Raw genomic sequence first — 10,114 nt, forward strand, 5'->3', positions numbered from 1 at the left:
TAAGATTTATTTATTTATTTATTTATTATATGTAGGTACACTGTAGCTGTCTTCAGACACTCCAGAAGAGGGCGTCAGATCTTGTTACAGATGGTTATAAGCCACCATGTGGTTGCTGGGGTTTGAACTCGGGACCTTCGGAAGAGCAGTCAGGTGCTCTTACCCACTGAGCCATCTCACCAGCCCCGTGTGTGTGTTTTTGTTTTTGTTTTTGTTTTTTTGTTTTGTTTTTTTCGAGACAGGGTTTCTCTGTATAGCGCTGGTTGTCCTGGAAGTCACTTTGTAGACCAGGCCGGCCTCGAACTCAGAAATCCGCCTGCCTCTGCCTCCCAAGTGCTGGGATTAAAGGCCTGTGCCACCATTGCCTGGCTGAAATTCTTATAATAAAGATTTTAGCTGGGTAGTGGTGGTGTACGCCTTTAGTCCCATCACTTACAAGACAGAGGCAGGTGGATCTCTAAGTTCCTGGACAGCCAGGGCTACACAGAGAAACCCTGTCTCAAAAAACAAACAAACTGACAAAGCTCCTAGTGGCTCTACATGTGTGAATGGGGAGCTCTTTTCAAGCATGCTGTGTTTGTTGTATGTAGCCTGCCAGGAAAGGGCTTGAAAGCCTTTCTGCCCACTAGCTTCTTTTATATGTTGTTAGGGTCTCACTGTGTTACCCTTGCTGGCCTGACCTAGAACTCCACATAGACTAGGTTGGCCTTGAACCCACAGAAATCTGCTTGCCTCTGTCTCCTGAGTGCTGGATTAAAGACATGGGCCACCATTTCTTTTTCAAGGCAGGGTCTCTCTGTGTAGCCCTGGCTGTCCTGGAACTCACTCTGTAGATCAAGATGGCCTCAGACTCACAGCTCTGCCTGCCTCTGCCTCCTGAGTGCTGGAATTAAATGCTTGTGCAATCATACCAGGCCTGAGACTCTTTAAAAATAAATGAAATAAAATAAATAAAACAAGGAAACCCGTAAAAATATTCTCCAATTACTCTCTTCAGGGACTTCAGGTAAGAATGTAAAGACCCAGCCACACTTGGACAGGATGAACCAAAAGGAACTGAACTACAGACGCTTTCACCTCCATGAAGAGCCCATGTTGGTGAAGGAACTTTCTCCAAAGCAACGAGATAAAAGCAGAAGGTACCCAGAAGTCTTAAAATTTCAAACTTACACCACATTGGCTTCATGCTAAATTGAAAGGATTGTGTTGCTTAGTTGTATATACCAAAAGTGACTCAAACATCAAGGATATATATATCCTTGTGACTCAAACATCATATATATATATATATATATATATATATATATATGATGAGTACACTGTAGCTATCTTCAGACACACCAGAAGAGGGCACCAGATCTCATTACAGATGGTTGTGAGATGGTTGTGAGCCACCTTGTGGTTGCCAGGAATTGAACTCAGTGCTCTCAACTGCTGAGCCATCTCTCTAGCTCTCCTATCCCCTTTCTTCTTCCCCCAAAATATTTTTGCAAACACTATTGCTTTATTGTTTTTCTACCACATACCGCATAATTGACCAGAGATCACAGAGCAACCCAAGTAACCTGTGATTAGTATATCAGTATACAGAGCAAGAGACAAGTCAGGGTCCTACTTGGCTGCAAGAGAGGGGATGGAGACAGGGTGAATGGTAATGTCTTGGCAGAACAAGGGAGTAGGCACAAATATGAAAAGGGATTTCTCCTTTGAAAAGTAAAGTTCATACATGCAGGCATGTTGCATGTTCTGTACATGGATGAACTGATTTACTATTAAATCTGCTAACTCATTTACTAGTGTGAAGACAGGAGGAGAAGGAGACCTGGGGAGCCTACATAAGTTGCCTATGAGCACAGGTAGTAAGTGGCAGAGCTAATGCCCTTAACTCCAAAATCTTCCATATACATACATAAGTGATCTTAGGCTATGGGTTTTCAAAGGTGGATCTCTGGGTGCAGAGGATTCAGAGATGGGGTGGAGGAAGATACACACAGAGAAGGAAGAGCACTCTGAAGTCTGTCTTTAAGACTCGAGGGCCTTGGAGCCAAGGCCAACCTTAGTAGGTGAGGGTGATTTGTTTTGCTGCTGCTGTTGTTTTGTTCTTTTGAGCCAGGGCCTTGGTATGTGGCTGTGGCTGGCCTGAAACTTATTATGTTGACTGGGCTGTTCTCAAACTCATAGAGATCAGCTTGCCTCTGTCTCCTGAGTGCTAGGATTATAGGTGTACACCACCACCTGCTCGTACATGTAGCTGAGCTAGCTGAATGTATTATCTGTTATAGCTTAGAGGGACAGAGCACAGAGAAAATGCATACTGCAAGGGGTAAAGGCAGCTCAGTAAGTGTGCACGGGAGTCTCTGCGCTTTGCTTAGGTCATTAAGGGAGAGTCCAAGAGAGTAGGAGTTTGCTCTAAATTTGGTGCTGCCAGAGTGAAGGACTAATTCTACACTCAGTTATCGCAGCAACTCTCGGCTAAGGGGGAGTTAGAGCAAAGGTGAACCCAGGACTGATAAATAAGTTGCAGTTACCCATAATAACACGGATTTTTAAAAATTTTTACTTCTTTTGTTTTTGTGTTTTTTTTTAAGATTTATTTTATTTTTTATTTATGTGCATGTGTCTGTGTGCATGCATGGAGGTGCCTTCAAAGGCCAGAAGAGGTTGTGGGAACCCTTGGTTACTATAGGTGGTGAGCTGTCTGATGTGGGTGCTCTAGTCCTCTGCAAGAACAGCAATCATTCTTAACTGCTGAGCCATCTCTCCAGCCTTAAAAAAAATCAATAAACATTTAGTAGCAGGGTATTATGTATCTTTGGCTGGCCTAGAACCCCCCTTTTTTTAAGAATTATTATTATTATTTATTTTATGTATGTGAATACAGTGTAGCTATCTTCAGACACACCGGAGGAGAACATCTGATTCCATCTGAGCCACCATGTGGTTGCTGGGAATTGAACTCAGGACCTCTGTGAAGAGCAGTCAGTGCTCTTAACTGCTGAGCCATCTCTCCAGCCCAGCCTAGAACCCTTTATGTCAGTGGTTTTTAACTTTCCTAATGCTGCAACCCTTTAATACAGTTTCTCATGTCCTGGTGACCCCAATCATAACATTATTTTTATTGCAACGTCATAGCTGTAATTTTGCTACTGTTTTTTTGTTTGTTTGTTTGTTTGTTTTTCAAGACAGGGTTTCTCTGTGTAACCATGGCTGTCTGGAACTCACTCTGTAGACCAGGCTGGCCTTGAACTCAGAATCTGCCTGCCTCTGCCTCCTGAGTGCTGGGATTAAAGGCATGTGCCACCACTGCCTGACTTTTTGTTTTGTTTGTTTGTTTTGCTACTGTTATAAATTTTAACGTAAATATCTGTGGAGACTCACAGGTTGAGAACTGCTGCTCTATGTAGACCATGCAGACCTTGAACACAGAGTTCTACCTGTCTCTGGCTCCTGAGCACTGATATCAAAGGAGTGTTTCAGGATACCCAGCCTCTCCTCCCCATTTTATACGCATTGATGTGGAAGTGTCAGATCCCCTGTAACTGGAGTTATAGACAGTTGTAAACTGCTGTGTGGGTGCTGGGAATTAAATCCAGATCCTCTAGAAGAGCAGCCAGTGTTTCTAACTGCATAGCTTTCTCTGTGGTGTCTGACCCCCACCCCCTGCTCCCGGTACCCAGCCTCTTTTTTTTTGTGTGTGTGTGTGTGGTTAGTTGGTTGGGTTTTTTTGGAGACAGGGTTACATTATGTAACCTGGCTGGACTGCAACTTGAATTATCTCGTCCCCAAGGTTGTGATTACAAGCAGACATCACACTTCAGTGGTCTTGCTTTTCCTCACGTGGTAATGTTTCCTAAATAACTAAGGGACTGAGCCACAGTTAAATCCAGTGCTGGGAGTAAAGGCCTGTATCACCAAGCCTAACTCAGAGATTAATCTTAGTTTAGGGCATTAATCTTAATTTAGCATTGAATGAAAAAAGAGTGAAAAGCAGGACATGACTGTTCCCAGCTATGATGGAGAGGGTTTACTGTAGACATGTGTGAGAGGAGAAGAGGCACGGCAGGGCGGTCTCCAAGGCTCCAGAGTGAACGTGGCCAGACTGAGCTGGGCCATTTGAGGAGAGAGGGACAGGGAGAGCAACAAAGGAGCTGGGGCCTGGGACAAGAACCCGGCCAAGAGAGCAAATCGTTTTTTAAAAGGACTGGTGTAGCCAAAACCGCTGGATTATATCCGGAAGAGCAGCTGGGGGAAGGGCAGCCCAGACTCTGGACTGGAGAGTGAAGGGTAAGGGGCAGGGTATGCCAGCCAGAGGGACACTGTAACAGATAGGGACTGAGGGATGCAGGGAGAGCTGGAGGCCAGCCTGGTCTACAGAAAGAGTTCTGGGACAGCCAGGGCTACACAGAGAAACCCTGGCTTGGCTAAAAGCAACAACAACAACAACAACAAAGGAGAAAGAAATAAGGAAAAGAAGAGACAAATTCGCTGAAATGGCTACTCCATTTCTGGGGGAGGGGCAGGGCAAGGCGATGTATTGTGAATAAGAGATAAGAGAGAGAACGTACTTAGAGGCATCTGGAAGAGCCCAGAGCAGAGAGAAAAAGAAGTAGAATGGACTTGGTGGCGAGAGAGCTCAAGGCAGACCAATCATTTGGGTGATGTGTAGCTGTGGGAGAAAAAAGCCCGTGGTCCTGGTCATTGGAGCAAGCCTGGGAATTCTAGGGCATTGGGGTGTGTGTGTGTGTGTGTGTGTGTGTGTGTGTGAGAGAGAGAGAGAGAGAGAGAGAGAGAGAGAGAGAGAGAGAGAGAGAGAGATTGTAGCCAGGGCCACACAGAAATCCTGATTTGAAAAACAAAACAAAAACAGCAGCAATAAAATAAAAAGACAAACAAAAGAAAAGATCCAGCTAGAGGGCATTTTCTTAGTGATTGACTGGGGAGGGCCCAGCCCATTGCAGGTGGTGCTACTCCTGTACTGAACAAGCAGGCTGAACAAGCCTTAAGCAGTATCCTTCAGCAGTATCCTTCTACGGCCTCTAAGGCTGCTCCAATCTCTAGGTTACCACCCTGTTTGAGTTTTTGTCCTGGCTTCCTTCAATGATGGACTACAATGTGAAAGCCAAATACATAGCGATAGTAACCCTAAGACATCAACGCTGGGAGCTAGCTCTAAGGCTTGTCCAACTAGAATCAAGCCCTAGGCATGAGTTGTTGTGTGGGAAAACCCCATGTGGCTTGTTTTGCTACAGGCGAAGGACGAACGTGCAGCGTTCCACCACTACCCAACCGGACCTACGGACACTTGGTGTGCTCCAGGAGCCTGCGAGGCGCAGGCGGTCGTGGGTCTCAGCATCCCCGCGCCCCTCGGCGCCCCTGCGTTCCCCGGTTCCAGGGAGGAAAGCGCATGTGCAGCGCCAGTGTCCCTCGACTGCGGTAGGCGGTGCACAGCCTCGAGTCCACGCAGGAGGCAGACTCCCCCACACACCTGGTGTGTCCCTACTGCAGAAACCCAAGCGAAGTGAAGCTGGAACCACGCCCTCTCCCGGGGGTGGGGAGGGGACTGAAGCGCCAGTCACAGTCCATCTTTGTTTTCTTACCTTTCCACTTTCCTAAAGTCCTTCCCCATCCCCCAACTCTCCTGTGTGGAAGTCGGGTCCAAATTTCTGAATTCACTGCGAGTAGGCAGCTCAGTGTCAGAGGGCTTGCTTAGTATGTTTGAGACTGTAGATAAATCTCTGAGACCACCAAAGTAAACAGAACTAAACAAACAAACAGTAATAATTAAACAAACAAACAAACAAACACCCAAAAACAGACCCGAGAGGAGAGGGAGTAAAAAGCGGGTAACATTGATAAAAGCTCAAAAGGGAAGATTGTCTGGGGGAAGGGAACCCAACAGGGAACCGCATGGGCGAGGCAGAGGAGGATGCACAAAGCGGTGGTCCATGTGTACAACTGCAGAACCCGCCATGTTATATGTTAATAATAATAAAAAAGAAAACATTAAACATTATTCTTTAATCCCAGCACTCCAGAGGCAGATGCTGGAGGGTTTCTGTGAATTCGAAGCCAGCCTGGTCTACATATCGAGTTCCAGGATAGCCACAGCTACACAGAGAAAGCCTTTCTCGGGGGTGGGGGGTGGGGGTGGGGGTGGTGGGAAATCCAGGTAACCAGCCTACCAAAATGAAATAAAGGAATACCTTTGAGCATGGCTGACCACCCGTTATGTACCAGGTTAGGTGGACACAGAGCGTGCCTCTTTCTTTCTCCCACTTGTACCACTCACCGAGTCAGTATTTTGGGCTGAAGATATTTGCAGTTGTGATTTTATGTAAAATTAAAGAAGTGCCTCTGTGGCTAATTGTCACATAAGCATTTCCTCACAAGTCTCAAGGCTCTCTGTGACCAGCACTTGGTGTATTGGTTTCTGCATGTGGTGTTCTGGAAGATACCATGGCTACATTTCACTTTTTTTTTTTTTCCCTGCCTAAACTTTTCAGGGCCAAATGGCAGGCGCAGCCATACAGCCCCTCCTGCATTTAAAGAATACGTGATGGACAAAACCACCAGAATCGAAATAACCAGTGAGCCCAGTCAACTGTAAGTACCTCTGGTGGGTCCCATGTTGTTATCCACAAAGCATTTATTGGGAATATATGACTTAAGAATCGGTGAGTGTTGCCGGGCATGGTGGCGCACGCCTTTAATCCCAGCACTTGGGAGGCAGAGTCAGGCGGATTTCTGAGTTTGAGGCCAGCCTGGTGTACAGAGTGAGTTCCAGGATAGCCAGGGCTACACAGAGAAACCCTGTCTCGAAAAAAACCAAAAAAAAAAAAAAAAAAGAATCGGTGAGTGTTGTGAGTGTTGCTGATTTCTGTAATAATCAGAGAAGACGAAAGGCAGCTCTAAGTCAAAATTGCAATGTCCTTGTTTAAAAATACAAAACAAGAGTCAAGGGGAAGGGCCCTTAGTCCCAGCACAGACAGGTGGATCTCTGTGAGTGAGTTCCTGTCAAATCTTACAGTTGTATTCTATTCATATTCGTGAAACAAGCATTTCTCCATCCTTTGAATGATAAATAAAAGTCCTTTTCACGACAAAGTATTCTCCTTTCTTTTTATTTTTATCTGACACACACACATATATATATTGGTTTTTTCGAGACAGAGTTTCTCTGTATAGCTGAACTCAGAAATCCATCTGCCACTGCCTCCCAAGTGTTGGGATTAAAGGTGTGCACCACCATCGCCCGGTGAAGGCTATATTTTTTAAGATTATTCTTTTTTTTTAAGATTTATTTATTTATTATATGTAAGTACACTGTAGCTGTCTTCAGACACTCCAGAAGAGGGTGTCAGATCTTGTAACAGATGGCTATGAGCCACCATGTGGATGCTGGGATTTGAACTCCGGACCTTCGGAAGAGAAGTCGGGTGTTCTTACCCACTGAGCCATCTCACCAGCCCAAGATTATTCTTTATATCACCAAAGTAACTGACTTTTCTAACTTTATTTTTTCTGGGCAGGATTTCTCTGATTTGCCCTAACTGCCCTTTGTAGACTCGCTTTGTAGACTAGGCTGGCCTCAAACTCACAGAGATCCTAATGCCTCTGCCCCTCAAGCACTGGGATAAAAGGTGTGCACTGCCCAGCTAACCTCTCTAACATTTTATTGTAAGTGACTAGATGAGTTCTAAACCCTATAAGAAGTTTCTGCTTCTCCCTTTTGTGTTTAATCTCCCTCAGTTATAACAAGATAGTTTTTATCCACCAGTTCCTGATTTGGACTAAATTCATCGGTCTTTGTATGCCTAACAGTACCCACATTATGACTACTGATTCTACACATGTGGAAGAGATCCCCAGATCTCCTGAGAAAACATCCAAAGTTGAAAAGCTTGAACAGAGAAGCTCACAGGAGCGCACTCAGAAGGCTGCAGAGCTTCGGTGAGAGCTAACATGTTGTGCTTCAAACTGTACTGAACAGAAAAAGTAAGGCTCCTAACTCTGCGTGTCTTCACTTCTGAGGAAAAGAAGATTTCCTTGTGTCTTAAATACAGACCCGCCCTTAGTATACACTTTTAATCCCAAAAAATGAAGGTAAAGTTACTTTGTCCAAGGAAACACCCATGTTTGAAAGTGATGTCTAATTGAGTGGCAGAAACTCAAGTAATGAATCAGAGAAACATTTGACAAAGTAGGATATGCCCAATTCTCGGAAGGAGAGGAAAGGAAAGGAAAGCTTCTTAAGGGGCAGTACAGATAGGGGAGGGGGAGAGAGGGGAGGGGGAGAGGGAGAGGTCCTTTCTACGGGGACAGGTTGCAAAGAGAACAAGCTAGACTAGACACAGATGAAGACAGAACGAGACAGAGGATGAAGAGCGAGAAGATCAGAACAGATTGACAGATAGTTTGAGCAATTCAGGAGAAGCCAGATTGAATCCGTTATCATGGAGAGGAGTTTGAGCCAGAACAGCTGAGTTGACTAGCTAGCCAAAAATCAGAAAGAACAGGTGAGCCGGGCGGTGGTGGTGCACACCTTTAATCCCAGCACTCGGGAGGTAGAGGCAGGCGGATTTCTGAGTTCGAGGCCAGCCTGGTCTACAGAGTGAGTTCCAGGACAGCCAGGGATACACAGAGAAACCCTGTCTCGAAAATCCAAAAAGGAGGAGGAGGAGGAGGAGGAGGAGGAGGAGGAAGAACAGGTGAGCTTATTCAGCAGCAAGTCTTGGAAAACATTCAAGGCCTAGATTAGATTGTACAGAGGCTCGAAGCTTTCTGCACTAGGCCTAGGTTAGCAAACTGAGGCAGTAAACCTCTAGGGTGACAATTACATCAGGCAAATAAAAGTTACTTTTACACTAGGCATTCCTAGAAAATTAAGAGAGTAGTGGTGGTGACTGTGCGTGCCTTTAATTCCAGCAGGCTGATCTGTGAGTATGAGGCCTGGTCGACAGAGTGAGTTCCAGGACAGCCAGAGCTACACAGAGAAACCCTGTCCTCAAAACTAAACAAAAACCCCCAAAACCCCAAACAAAACCCCCTGCATATAAAGAAGTAGGTGAGTTAGGTATTATAGTTATGGTGTATGTATTTTATCCCAGCACTCAAGAGGCACACACAGGTGGATCTCTGTTGGAGGCCAACCTGGTCTACAAAGAGAACCCAGGGTGACACAGTGAGACTTCCTCTCAAGAAAGGGGAGGGGGGAGAGAAGAAGTGAATTTCTCCCTGTATCCCTGGCTATCTGGAACTCAATCTGTAGACCACAAGGACCTCAAACTCAGAGATCCCCCAGCCTCTGCCTTCTGAGTCATGGGATTAAAGTCATGTGCCACCCCTGCCTGGCCAGAAATTTTTAAAGAATTAATAAAATATAGAGATGGGTAGAATACTTATTCCTTTAATGGGATAATGTAATTTTTTTCCTTCCCAATTTACCATCTCAGCGCAGTTTCTTATAGGCCAAAGCTTTCTCTTCTCTCTTCCCTTCTCTCTTATGTATGAGTTTTTGAAGTATGTTTGCCCTGACCCGTCAGGCTTCGTTCTCTCTCTAAGGCCTCCTCCCCAACACGTGGGTGACCTCCAGTGCCATCATTGCTTATTTATCTATATTTTATGTATGTGAGTATTTTGCCTGCATGTATGTCTGTGTGCTACATGTGTGCCCAGTGCCCATGGAGACCAGAAAGGAAGTTGGATGCCCTGGAACTCGAGTTGACATGGCATTCTCCCTTCCCTCTGCCATACCTCTCTGAGGAGCTGCTGAGATTTGCAGCTCGCCTGCCTTGAAGCATTTCCCCTTTAAACCCGACTAAGATTGTCCTCAAGCTGGAAGGCAAAAGGAATAAGGAAGGAAACCCTGCACAAGTCTGTCCCACCTTTACAAAAGATTTTATTTAACTTTTATTACATGTGTGTGTGTGTGTGTGTGTGTGTGTGTGTGTGAGGGTGTTCAGGCATACACGTGTGTGTGGAGGTCAGAAGACAACTTTCTGGGGCTGCTGCTTTTATTCCACCGTAAGTTCCAAAAGTCAAAATTAAGCTGTACAACTTCTGTGGCAAGTGCCTTTCCCTGCTGGTCCAAGAGTTGGGGATTTAGCTCAGGAGT

General features: G+C 45.5%; 1 protein-coding gene across 3 annotated transcripts in view; it reads left to right on the plus strand.

Annotated features, from left to right (window-relative positions):
* Rpgrip1 (RPGR interacting protein 1) overlaps positions 1-10,114 on the plus strand; it is a 52,158-nt gene that overhangs the window by 1,761 nt on the left and 40,283 nt on the right. For all 3 annotated transcript variants that reach the window (XM_021203784.1, XM_021203785.1, XM_021203786.1), the window contains exons 2-5: positions 998-1,139; positions 5,250-5,488; positions 6,504-6,603; positions 7,822-7,950. In XM_021203784.1, coding sequence (XP_021059443.1) covers positions 998-1,139; positions 5,250-5,488; positions 6,504-6,603; positions 7,822-7,950 — 610 coding nt within the window. The remainder of the gene's footprint in view (positions 1-997; positions 1,140-5,249; positions 5,489-6,503; positions 6,604-7,821; positions 7,951-10,114) is intronic.

Source organism: Mus pahari, chromosome 8 (genome assembly GCF_900095145.1).
Source record: "Mus pahari chromosome 8, PAHARI_EIJ_v1.1, whole genome shotgun sequence".
Taxonomy (NCBI): Eukaryota; Metazoa; Chordata; class Mammalia; order Rodentia; family Muridae; genus Mus; species Mus pahari.